General features: G+C 35.4%; 1 protein-coding gene across 1 annotated transcript; it reads left to right on the top strand.

Annotated features, from left to right (window-relative positions):
* Positions 1–847: 847 nt before the first annotated feature.
* LOC113423754 (interleukin-12 subunit beta-like) lies at positions 848–13231 on the top strand. Its single transcript, XM_026685303.2, has 7 exons — positions 848–929; positions 3910–4194; positions 6898–7024; positions 8008–8201; positions 9179–9315; positions 11398–11549; positions 13216–13231. The coding sequence occupies exons 1-7, from the start codon at positions 848–850 to the stop codon at positions 13229–13231; spliced, it is 993 nt and encodes a 330-aa protein (XP_026541088.2).
* The last annotated feature ends 926 nt before the right edge of the window (positions 13232–14157 follow it).

Genomic DNA, 14157 nt, shown 5'->3' with positions numbered 1-14157 from the left:
TTTTTATTATTTTTCTATGCTGCCTTGTGTTTTGGTATTTATTTTTGTGGTATATATTGCAATTATTCTAATATGCTCTTTTTAAAAAAAATAAAATAAAATCAGGTCCAATAACAAATCAAAGAAACTAGTTAAAATGTATCAATTATATAAAATTATAAATTATATGAAAGAAAGACTCATTTCTACCCTTGAATAATTTAAAACAGAGATGTCATGTTAAATTTACTGAAAATAAAGTAATAAATGCAGATTATTTTTGCCCTGTCAAATCTTCCTAGCGTGGGACAAATAATCTTTCTTTTGCTATTGGAGTTACCACAAACTCAATAATTTTCATTTCTTAGCACTGAGCCCTTTCTTTTCACAGCATCAAAACCACTGCATTCCTCTGACCATTCAAACATCAGAGAAAAAGAATATGTTTATGGTACCTGAGTCCCCAGATGCTCCATTTTATTTTCAATCTAATTTGCTTGGTGCAACTCTAGATATCATAGTTTCCATTATATAGTTTAAGTCTTGTTTTTAACAACTGATATATTCTATAGATTGGGAGTATTAGCCATGGAAATGGTAATAGGACTTAAGGCTCTGCTTGCTTCTTGCCATGATTGTAAATGGGACTACTTTATTAAATATTACTACCAGTATCAAGAAAATATTTTGCAGATAAGATGTCAATTCATAAGATACAGAGGCAGATAGTTCACAATATAAGTAAATCCATGAAATGTCTGGACCCTTCATTTATAAATATGCAATCCTCTTAAATAATGATAGGTACACTCATATATAGAGTTGTTCTTTTTAATCTTTACTTTTATTTATTTATTTTTCCTTACAGATGACATTCATCGTATTTATCCTGATGTTTACACTGACTTTGGTTGCTCACAGAGAAGCAACACAAGAAATAAGAGCAAATGGTATGTCACTGAGTTTTTGAATGAATTTTTGTAGTAAATTGCAATGTATTAATTACTTGATAAGATTCCGCTTTTTCATCCAGGAACTTAAAATGACATACACAGTACACTTCATCCAATTTTTCTCCACAACAATCCAGATAGTTTTGCATGAAACTGGCTTGAAGTCACTAATAAGCTTCCATTACTAAGAATAGACTTGAATAATATCTTCTTTACCAAAACCATAACTATTAACTGTGTATGGTTATGCTATGCAGAACATAGAGTAGAGGTGGTATTCAGTTCTGGAGAACTGGTTGAGTAATTCAGAGAACCGGAAAATACCACCTCTGATTGGAGATTTTACAGTATCCTGCCCCTGCCACACCCACCAAGCCACGCCCACAGAACCGGTAGTAAAAAAAAAAAAAAAAAATCGATTCCCACCATTGCCTTAGAGCACTTGAAATGCAATCCCAAAGATTTATTTTTAATACATCTTCATGGAGCACTTGATAAACCTTAAAATCCTTAGCAAAACAATCTGGATACGAGCGTCCTATGAATCATAGGGAGTATTTCAGAGGCCAATCATTCCAAATGGTGATATTGCTTATATCAATATGCCTCTTTTGAAGAAAATTTTATTTATATAGTTATAACATTTGTATAGCTGCTCATCTTAAACCCAGCTCAGGACAGCTTAGAACCAATACAAACAAATATAAAACTAGCAACAATAAATTAAAAACACAAATGCCACAACCACATTTCCCATCTTACCCCTGTCCCATTCTATTCTAGTGGAAGAGACAGGTCTTGAGAACACCAAGTTCAATTTGAAGCTGGAGGGGGGGAGTCAAAATCAACCAAGGGAACAGCTTGCCCTCAGAAGTTCTGAGAGCGCCATCACTTGAGAATTTCAAGAAGAGATTGGACTGCCATTTGTCAGAAATGGTGTAGGGACTCCCGGTTGGGTGGGAGGTTGGACTAGATGACCTACGAGGTCCCTTCCAACTCTGATTATCTGTTATCTGTTAAAATAATCATTGTGGTACAATTGATTTAAAGTCATATTGTTCACTTCTGATCAAAGTCTGCAATAAAACAGTTTACCTCCTATGTTAGAGAAGAATTCAATAATTAATTAAAGATTCGGGAGTTTCAGTATCCAAACCCAAACTACACTAAAGTACAGTAATGGGATTCAATTTTTTTTACTACCTGTTCTGTGGGCATGGCTTGGTGGGCGTGACAGGGAAAGGATACTGTAAAATCTCCAGTCAGAAGTGGTATTTGCCACTTCTCCGAAGTACTCAAAATTTCTGCTACCGGTTATCCAGAACTGGTCAGAACCTGCTGAATACCACCTCTGCTCCAGTATAGTTGAACGATTTCTCACTGCCTGGACTTCTGAAATATCAAATACCTTTTCTATTAAATGCTGATCCAAGAACACATCATGAGTACAAGGGAAATAGATAATTTTTCAGAATAGTAGTGTTTGGTATATCAAATGTATTTGGCAATAAATAAAGAGAAGCAAATTGAATAAGATGTGGTTGCTTTCTCCTTGTTCAATAACAATAGAAATGTAGAGGAAGTTACTTTGCGTTTTAAACAGCAGTGTTTTCCAGGATGGTCTTACTCTTTTGATCAGGTTAGGCCAAGACAGAAAAGCAAAAGAAAGAAAAACATACCTCATTTTTTTCTTTTCTTTAATAAACATTGGCAACTACCACACATGGATACAGGTAGTCCTTCATTTAGCAACAGTTCAGTGTTAAAATGGCACTGAAAAAAGTAACTTACACCCCTGTCTTAGCACTTAAGAATTGTGCAGCATCCCAATGGTCACATAAACAAAATTTGGGCATTTGGCAAACTGGCATGTATTTACAGGGTTCCAGTGCCCTGGGTCATGTGATCACCATTTGTGACCTTCCCAGCTGGCTTCCAACAAACAAAGTAAATGGGAGAAGTTAGCTTTGGTTAAAAACTGGGTGATTTGCTTAACTGCAATGATTTTTTTTATCAGGCATACCGAAAGCAGTTGTTAAATCAGGTGTGACTTACTCAATAATCATCTTGCTTCACAACAGAAATTCTGGTCCCAATTATGGTCATAAGTTGAAGACTATCTGTAAGTCTATGGCAGTAACAGATTTGACAATGAGTAACTACAAGCATCACTTGTAGACATATTGCAAATATTGAATAGAATGCTCTGTTCCACAGGGGTTTAAGATAGAAATGAAACTATATGAAATGGTCATGTATATAATGTGTATGCTGTCAGTTATTTGTAACTCTGTGCCAAAAGCAAAAAATGTTATCACATAAAAGATGTACACAGGAGTTCACTATTTATATATTTAAGAAACATGTATATGTCCACTCAACTCACTTTCCATAACTCTGAGTAAGTTACAAAGATAAAAATTTAATATATTTTTAAAAAGCAATAACCCCCCAATTCCCTGATGACAACAATCAATCAAATAAGTCACTTGATGGGTCCCATCCCACTGTGGACTCCGCAGGCCCGTTGGCAAAACCAGGTCTTCAGGGTCTTGTGAAAGAGTATCAGATTGAAAACCAATCTTATTTCTGTGGGATGTTTCACAGGAAAAGAGCCACCACAGAGAAGGCCCTTCTTGGACCAGTTATAGATGTACCTCCTCCTGTTAGACGTACCTCCAATATGGGGGATATTAAATATTAATTTTGTATCCATGTCAAGTTTTCTTCCAGGCCAGAGACAGAAACAGAGACTTACCAAAACTGCATATTTTATTAGATTCTTCTGAAGCCTTTTGTTCATGGTCTCACTATGACAGCTACTTAAGGGCGAGCACTGTTTTGATTTGCATGTGGTGCAATCTTTACTTTTTTAAACTAAATGCTGTAATGTAAGGATGTGTTAGCATTTTCAAGGTACAAGAAACCAGGCCTGTCCTTTTTGGGTTTTACAACTTAACAATTTTATGATGTTCAGAGTGCTTTGCAGAATCCCAGTGGTCTTCAGATAATACAGCACATCCTGAAAAACGGACGCTCAACTGCGACAAATCTGAAAGTCAGCATGGATCGGTTTATTGGAAGAAAGGCCCAAAATGGGTAGGAAATGGCAGGAATTTGACAATAAGAGTCAGAGGGACTCCAGATGCTGGCAATTATACCTGTTGGAGTAGCACCACACATGAGCTTCTGAGTTTCAGAGTTGTTTACATTACTAAGAAGAATGAACAAGGAGAAATAGATGAACCAATTCTCAAGAAATGTAAGCTTCTGAGCAGTATAGTTACTGTGTACTGTTTCTTCATTTTAAAATATAATTTTATTGAAGACTTTTAACAAGATAAAAGTAATACAAATGTTATTCTCTTTTAACTTATATAGCATTATACAAAGTTTCCTCCTATTCGAACAATGTTTTCCTACTATTCCAATAATATGTTATATTCAAAATTCTTAGCATACAATTTTTTCATTTATTCATCTGCAAGACTTTTGGCAATTACTTGTTCATCCTTTGTATATAATTCAGTTTCAAATTCTGTCTTTTTATACTCACTTTCAACTGTGGTGTTATCTATCTTGAATCTTTATCTTAGTTGTGCATACAAAAAGTAGTAAAAATGAAATACTTATGCAACCAATTGTTCTCTTGGTTTCATCTTATATTCTCCATGTTCTTGTTCAAACAACTCTTACTAAGTTAATCATTTCTCTTTAGCTTCTGTTTCTTTCCTATAAAATGCTTCTGTGCTGAGACACATAAAGGTATTTTTGGGCACTTGATACCGTGGAGTCCTTCTAATAGTTCTTTCTCAGTTTAGAGATACTGTCAGTGAAATTTATCCTAGCAGTTCCAAGTTTTCAGGGTTTTGAAGTGATTTAGCAGAAAAACCCAAAATGTTATCCAGAAATCCCCTAAAAGTGTTCAGGATTTTTTCAGATTCCATCAAACAATCTGATAGATTTCCTACTTCTACAGAATTGAATAAGTTATGAGAGCTAAATTTCAAAATGAATGGATCCAATGATTACAGATGAGCTAGATTACAATACTCTGTCTAACCCACTTACTTGACCAAGAGTACTTCCACACTGCATTTTTAAGATCATCCTGCCCCATTCTCATGCTGACTGATCTAAGCTATGAAGCCACTTTAAGAAAATTATGTCCAGTTCAAGATACTGGACAATTCCACAGCTGTTATGCCATTCTTTTTTCTCTCACTAGACATGCATCAATTCCAGTGGTGGGATTCATATTTTTTTTTACTACCAGTTCTGTGGGCATGGCTTAGTGGGCATGGCAGGGGAAGGATACTGTAAAATCTCCAGTCAGGGGTGGTATTTGCCAGTTCTCCAAACTACTCAAAATTTCAGCTATCGGTTCTCCAGAACTGGTCAGAACCTGCTGAATACCACTTCTGATCAATTCATATTATATTTGAAAAAACTGCAATACAAAGTTAACAAAGTTAAAGCATCAATATACAGGTACAACAATCAGGTTTAAAGTAAATGTTCCTTTCTTCCATTTTCCCTGTTGGGCTCCAAAATCAATGCTGCAGTTGTTATTATTACTGATGTTCCACTAATAACATTTGCCTGACATAAAAAAAGCATTTATGAAAAACCTAGGAATTATTTTTTTAAGAATATTTTTTCTTTCCCAGAGTCAACTACTTTAATGTGTTTTTTCTTCTTCTTTCTTTTCCCAAGTTCATTGGTATATCATTTCATCATTTTTTTTTACAATTTGTAAGGAAGAAGGGTATCACTCTGGCTCCTAAATAGCCCAGCATGTTAAAAAAAAGAAAAGAAACATTCTAGCATTTGAATAATGCACTGGTCAACTTATTAAAAAAAACCAATGGTGGTATAAAGTGAGGACAAGTAGCAGGTGGTATTGTCTGTTCTTGTTCCATAGATCTGATCAATGATCCATACTCACAATAACTTGGCACGTGGTTATTTCCCAAATTAAGATGTTCAGAAACAGCTATATGGACTTGATAGGTGTCATCAAGCTGTGACAGTTAGGAAACAGCTTCAGTATGAGAATTGAAATTCCCAAAACTATATTTAATCCAACAGCGTTAGCTAAGGAAACAGATGCTCTGTATACCTTGTAGAACCCCAAAACTATCCAATAGTGAGCCATTATATACAGGCCCTTGACACTAGCATTTGCTAGCACAAGAATCCTAAATGAGGGGTGCAGTCAAGAATCGGATGCTATGTATCATGGGCAGAACTTTAGAGACAGAAAGCCTTGTCCTAAATGCCCATGTCCTTTTGCCAATTTTCCCACCTCTCCAAAAAATAAATAAATTAATCAGTTCCTTTCTGGAAAGAGAGAAGCAGTTTTTCTTCCCTGAAGAAAGAGAATGAAAAGGATTGCTTCCCTCACTGCTTCCTTCACATGGACAAATGCAACTTATTTCTCAACACACAAACAGCTAGGTTGTTTATATTTCTTTACTTGTTTGTGGAAAGGGAATAGCATTAAGGAGTGGGAATGGGAAGGGGTTTTTTTTATAAACAAGAATGTATTTTGGAATATTGTTTAGACTGGTAATAGTATTTCCATTGTAGATGAATAAGAAAAATTATCATCAACAAGAGTAAGGCATGGCCAGACTTCTTCCTGCCTTTGCACAGGGCAAAAGTATATAAATTTAATAAATAAATAAGTAACATAGAATTCAGATGATTGGAAAGAGAATAGCATGAACATTCAGAAAAAAATCTTGATAATTCTTTTTTGTGCGTGTATGTATTTAAAATTATAATGTACATTGTAACATAATATAATTTATTCGCAAAATAATTTTTAACATTTTTTTATTCACCTTGATGCTTTCAATGCCCTGAAAATGCCCTGCATTAAATCATAAATTAGAAATAATCTAATATATATAGCTCTAAAATATGCTGCATTTAAGGCCATTTTATTTTTGCCCTCTAGATCCAGAGAAAAATGCCTACTTCTACTGTGAAGCAAATAATTATTCGGGGAACTTCACATGCTTTTGGAAAGTGCACAGTCAAAATCCAAACCTAAAATTTTGGATTGGAGATGAAAATCAAATGAAGTAAGTCATTTAATGTATTATTATATTGCACATATAATTGTTAACTGCAGGTTAAAAGGAAGGTCAAGAATCGGGCATGGATACATGGATTATATGCATCTTGCAAATATTCTCAGATCAGAAAGCTGTTTGTGAAGGAGGGACAAGTGATGAAGCCTGAACTGTGTCATAAACTCTTAAGTACTTTTATGTGATTTGCAGTGCCAAAATGATGGAGCATTGTCATAGTACAATTTTCATCCTTTTGAAACTTCATTAGAATTAGTAATAGCAATAGCACTTAGACTTATATACCGCTTTATAATGCTTTACAGCCCTCTTTAAGCAGTTTACAGAGTTAGCATATTGCCCCCAATACTCTGGATCCTCATTTTATCTACCCTGGAAGGATGGAAGGCTGAGTCAACTTTGAACCTGTGGTATTCGAACTGCCAAATTGCAGGCAGCTGGTAGTCAGCAGATGTGGCCTGCACTACAGCACTCTTATGTGCTTTAGAATGGTCTCAATTAAGTTCAATAAAATCAATTTGGTTAATGAAGAAGAATACATAGTAAAGCATTGTATATGAAATGTTCTTTAGGAGATGACTGAGCCAATAATGCAACGGCTGATAGCATTGGGCTTGTTATACTGTCTAAGCTAGGGCAAAGTGAATGTTCATGATTTTTACAAGGTGTAGTTTTTATCTACTGTTAAAATTATCTAATCCATGAAAACTAATCTACTGTTAAAATTATCTAATCCATGAAAACTAATTGTGGGATAGAGCTATTAAATTATCTGATCCCATGAGAGAATTCAGGGTAACTAACAATACTACTACTAACACTAATACAAGGGTAACCTTCTAGAACATATTTTCTGAAGTCTATATTTATTTATTTTCATTGCTGATGTTTAAAATCTGATAATTAGTCAAGGTTTTTTTTAAAAAAGAAGAGGCAGAAATCCTGACTCAGTTGGATCTTGGTTTTAAATGCAGGTCTGCATCAGGAAGAGTAATTTGTGACATTAATTCTGAGAAAACAAACACGGAATATTCAGCTTCCTGCAGAAGAGAAAATCCCTGTTCATATACTGAGGAGTATGAACAAATTGAATTGTCACTTCATGTTTGTTTGACTGATGTATTTGTCCATGAAAAACATAACAGAAGTTTCTTCATCAAGGACATCTGTAAGTCATGTAAAATACTTCATTTTGTCAATTCAACCGGCTGAGAGAACAAACAAAAAATAACAATTTCCATGTACAGAAATAATTTCCCCTTTTGGCTGCAAAATATAATATGGACAGTAGAGGGCAACATAAGCTTGTTTGTGAGTCTTTTCCCAATGAAAATTTGAGTGGCTTTTTTGAAATCAAAACAATTTGCAGGACAAGAATAAAAAATGCACTTATCCAAATCAGGATTTTCTAATAGTAATCTCATTTCAGGGATAATGCCTGCCCATCAGGCTTACAATGTCTTTGATTCTTCATATAGTTCAAATCCAAGTCTTGAAAGTTGAGTTTGACTTCTATAACTTCATGATCACATTCAAATAGTTTCTTGGCAACTGTCTGGAAGTGATTTGCTATTGCCTTTCTTTTCCTAATTGGCATTCTGATTAGTCTCCTATTGGGTACTAATCAGTTAGTCAGTTACTTAATTGTTTTTACTACCTGCCAAGGTGAGCACAGACCACCTGGCTAATTTTCGAAGAGATTTGACACCATTTACACTTATTATGATCAAAGAGCATAAATTTTTAAGCACAGTATGTAATCTGGGTAAGCTCCCTCTGAATGTACTGTAAGTCCCTTAACCTGATCATTAGCCATGCTGTTTGGTGCTTCTGGGAATTGTAGCCTAGAATATTTAGAGGTCCACAAATGTGATAATTCTGATATAGGCTACCCAGATTATCATACAAAAACTATACTGTAGGCTTCAAGGAAACTTATATGTCAGCACAAGAAGAACTTTGACTTGGCAGTTTTCTCCCATAATAAAAGAGCAAACAGCTAATATTCAATCACATTGCAGCCTTAAAAAATGTGACCCTTCTGAGCTCATTAAAAATGACAGATATTAACAGTATGCAATAATTTAAAAGTCTAACTAAAATAAATAGAGTTACATATAATATTCATTTACTTGTCTCATGCAGTAAAGCCGGATGTTTCTCCGTGCCAGGTTACCAGAAATGGCACATTGATTTTGTTACATCCTGCAACCTGGAGCACCCCAGTTTCTTACTTTGGGCTTACTTACCAGATCAAAACGGTTTTCAATAATAATGAAGAGGTAATTTTTTTTAAGCACGTGTACTTTCTTTGAATATATTTTAAGACACACAGCTGCAGAACTATGGCAATAATGAGAACAGGAAGTAAGATGAACTAGAAGCAGACAATCTGGTGTCGGCAGTTCTGCTCTCCAACAGAAGTTTGGATACAAATCCCTGAAATATAGAACTTTAACCAAATTGGTTGAAAATGAAGTAATTCAAAATCTGTGACGAGTATCAAGTTGTCTATCTCTATTTATCTCATATATTTTTGGGTGAATTAATAGAAATAGAATACTTTATTGGCCTGGTGTTATTAGACACAGAAGCAGGGGTGGGATTCAGCTGATTCGGGCCAGTTTGGGTGAACCGGATGTTAAATTTACATCTGGTTCATTGAACCAGTAGTTGAACTGACCGGCTGGCCCATTCCACCCTAGCCCATTCCTTCCAGGAATCTCCATACGGCCCATTTTAGATGCAGGTAAGTACAGGGTCCACCTGGAGGCTCTGGGAAGGAGAAAAACGGCCCTCCCGGAAGTTCTGGAAGTCCAGAAGCAGGCCTGTTTCCGGCTTCTGGTGGTCCTCCGGAGCCCAGGGAGGCCATTTTTGCCCACCCAAGGGAAGCTTCCGGACTCTGGGGAAGGAGAAAAATGGCCCTCCCTGAAGTTCTGGTAGGCCATGCCCATCATGGCGATGCCTACCCAGCAACTGGGCAGAGAACCAGTTGTTGGGATTTTTGAATCCCACCGTAGCACACAAGACACACAGTGTTATTAGACACATCTTCTCTAGTTCAAAAGCTTTCAGTGTGCATGCAAAGCAATAGAGTAATAATCATAATAATGATACGTATAAGAGGGGTAGTAAAAAAGATAAGAATAATAATAGCAGCCATATAACAATGGGTAAATATACTTAGGCTTAAGACAGTACTATGAGAATAAGCTGTTCAGCAGAATGATAGCACAAGGGAATTGTCTCAGTGCCTATACAATTGCCTATAGTAGCATTCCGAAATGTATTTTCTGGATTAAATCAAGGATCCAGATTTTTAGGAATGTTGCTTCCTGTTCCTTTCCTGTACAGATACATCTGGAACACTTGGGAGGCAGTGATCTTTTTTCATCTGCTCCATAGCAGAAGACATTAACTCTGAATAGTGAAGGTTGGGAAATGTCAATGATTCAGTTTCTAGTGCCTGATATAAAATCTCATGAATTTTCAGCCAATTCAGTTTTAGCACTTTTCATATATATATATTTAATGGGCATAATGAAAATCTGGAAAGATCATTTATAGGAAGCAGTGGTCTGCGGAGTAAGATATTGAACTGAGATCAAGGAGACCTAGGCTCAAATCCTCATGTTATGATAGAACCCACTAGGTTGAACCAGTCACATTTTCTCAACTGAACCTGATAGCAATAGCATTTAGACTTATATACCGCTTCAATGCTTTACAGACTTCTCTAAGTGGTTTATAAAGTCAGCATATTTCCCCCGACAATCTGGGTCCTCGTTTTACCCACCTCGGAAGGATGGAAGGCTGAATCAACCTTGAGCCTGGTGAAATTCGAACTGCCAAATTTCAGGCAGCTGGCAGTCAGCAGAAGTAGCCTGCAGTACTGCACTCTAACCACTGTAGCTCTAGGTTTGATAGATTCGTTATGAAAACAGAATGAGGGGGGAATTATAATTGTCTTTTTTTTTTTACTCCTAAAACAAGGACAAGATTCACACACAATTAGTGGTGGGATTCAAATTGTTTTACTACCAGTTCTGTGGGCGTGGGTTGGTGGGCATGACAAGGGAAGGATACTGTACAGGTAGTGTTTGCCAGTTCTCTGAACTATTCAAAATTTCCGCTACTGGTTCTCCAGAACTGGTCAGAACCTGCTGAATACCACCCCTGCACGTAATCAGAATTGAACTGAATTGACTTCAACATCCCCATCCTTGTCTATCTTAATTTAGGAGAATTGACACATCCTTTCTGGAAACTCTATGCCTTTTGGGCTTTTGTGCTTGGTAAATGAACTTACAATGCATTAAATGGAATTTTATTCCATTTTATTATAAATTTAATTTTATTCTCAGATTTCTGAAGTTGATCATTCATTATTACTTCAACATGGAGACATCATGACCATTACTAAGAAACTGTGTCGCTTTTCTGGTTACCGCTGCTTAATTCGATCCCGGGATCATTACAACAGCCATTCTGATTGGAGCAATTGGTCAAATTGCAGGTATGAATAAATAGAATTCATTTTTAGTGGTCAGCAGCATGGGTTTATATTGGATTTTTTTTACAGTCACTTTATATTATTTGTAAAACCTGACTATTTCTTTTAGGCAGAAAAAATATGTGTTGCACACAATAGATTATTCAAGATAAACCTTAGTATACAAATGTTCTGATTCCTAATTTACCTACTTGCACATATTAATTAATATTTTTTTAAAAACCCAATAATTTTTATTGATAGTTCTATGAGAAGCAATGCAGCCACATGATGTTGCTATCATTGTTCATAACATACGATAAACAAAATTGCTATTTTGCTAGTTTTGCCTAAGAAATCAGGAGCCAGAGTGGTTCAAATGAATACAGGTTTATTGCATGTTAGCACTCTTTACAAGAATCTGAACTAAATGGCGATACATAAGCGTCAATGGAATTCAAGGTGGGCTGGACTTAGATCTCTTATGGGAATGAAGGGACTCAAGACTGATGACACACTTGACCCCTCCCTCGGCCTCAACCTAGTCATCTCCTACAATCTGACTATATGCTGTTCCACCACCGTCTCCTTCTGAAGTTTCATTTTTTCCCCATAATTAATATATTCAGTCTACTAAAACTTTTGCTTTTATGCTTCATTTTCTGCAGAGCAGAAAATTTTGAGGAGTTATTAGCTTTCCTCCACTCTTTTAAAAAAATATTGAGAAAGAAAGTTAACACAACAGAGCTTCTCTGAAATCTTAAATTAATTAACTTACATTGCTGAATGTTGAAAGTTGAAATAAGATTGTGAAGCACAAACCATTTATTTCTTTGTCCTCTCTGGTCAAGCAGATTTTTCAGGCCACTGGATATTTCAAATATGTGGAAAAATGTTTAAATGTATAATGAGAGGGAGGGGGGAGGAATGAATATTGCAAGCAATAACAATTCTGCAATACAATATTTAACTCCCCTGGTTTGTTTGTTTTCTTCCTCCCATACTGTGTTCAAAAAGTAGAACCATGGGTGAAAGTCATGCCAGTGAACAGCCTTTGAGCTTATTGATTCTTTCCTCTTACTTTTAAATAAGGGTTAAGCAAAAGCAAGCTGAAGTAAGAAGTTATGCACAGTTCATTATTTCACTTTACTTAATTATCAAATTGCCAGTTCCAAATTGTGGTCATTAGATGAGGATTTCCTGTGCTTTACTGAAAGCCAGTTTTGTGTCATGATTAAGGCACTTAACTAGACTCTAGAGAACTTCAAGTCTTGCCTTAAGCATAAAACCAGCTGGATGATTGTGTGCCAGTCAATCATTGTCAGCCCTAGGAAGTAGGCAATGGCAAACCACTTCTGAAATCTTACCAAGAAAACTGCAGGGACTAGTCCAGGCAATCACCAGAATCAACAATGCCTCCAAAACGTCAGTCCCTCAAAAAGTATTTTAAAATAAAAAATAGTGATATATATTGCAGACTACTACCCTTTCTGTTCAAAAGGATTGGGGGGAAATTCAGACAAGAAAGTGATTGTTTAGAGCTAATATGAATAGAATAAAAAATTGAGCCAAATTCTCCAAGTGGACTTGCTAGAGATAACAACTCTCTGTCTAGAGATAAAGCCAAGAGATATGGTGCTCAAGATGCAATAATTTAAATTCCATTATTTCTCTTTCCATTTTACTTTAGATACCGGATCAACTAGACATCCTACGAATGTCCTGTAGAATCAACCAGACAATTGCATCCATGAGATGAGAAGGAAGTAAAAATGCAGGTGTCAGAACTGAAAATAACCACCTGCTGAAGTTTTGTTATACTTATTTATAGATTGTTGTAATTGTTATTATATATTTATACAGGACTTTTAAAATTGATGCTTTTAGAATTCCTATTTCCCTAAGAAAGGGGGAAATTGGACTGCAGGTCATGCCTTTTATATTCTATAATTGGTTAAATAAAGTAAATTGAAGACTTACAAGTAAAATTTTAAAAGCAAAAACATGATGGTGAAGAATGTAAGATCTGAGCTGATCACTGTTCTTGTGTTCTTCGATGTATATTTGGGGGAGATTATATGTATGTATATGTAGAAGTCTCCCCTCTACACTTTCAAAAGCTGAAGACAATCTGGGATGAACCTTGATTTACAAGCCTCCACTTATTGTATCAGCTTTCTTTATCTAGAAGCCTGTGCCCAATATTGGGACAATAGCTCAAAGAATTCCCAGCTAGGAAGATGAAAAAGTTCTAAGCCCATGCAATATAAATTGAGAATTTTGTTAAAATTCTATTTACTGGAATCTGTAGGAGAAAATTTTTAAAGAAAAAAAATGTGATTTTGTTTTTATGTAACATTATTTATAATATTTTAAAGTCCTGTGGTAATTGAGTTGATATATTTACTGTGTATTTATCTGAATTGGTGGTGGAAATTAAATTTGCCTCCCTCATTCTTGGTTTTCCATAAGTTTTAAATACTGAATTGTTTAGAGGAATCTGTGGAGGATGAATTGATAACATTGGTTTGTTATTGTTGTTATTGATGCTTTATTTTATTTTATTGTATTGTATTATTTAAAATATATATTATGAATATTTGACTATGCTTGATTGTATTTTACTGCATTT

Source organism: Notechis scutatus, chromosome 2 (genome assembly GCF_049901735.1).
Source record: "Notechis scutatus isolate UNSWTSFEM ecotype Mainland chromosome 2, rNotScu1.2, whole genome shotgun sequence".
In the NCBI taxonomy this organism is placed as follows: Eukaryota; Metazoa; Chordata; class Lepidosauria; order Squamata; family Elapidae; genus Notechis; species Notechis scutatus.
Note: the sequence above shows the minus strand (reverse complement) of the source record. Positions and strands in the feature narration are given on the sequence as shown.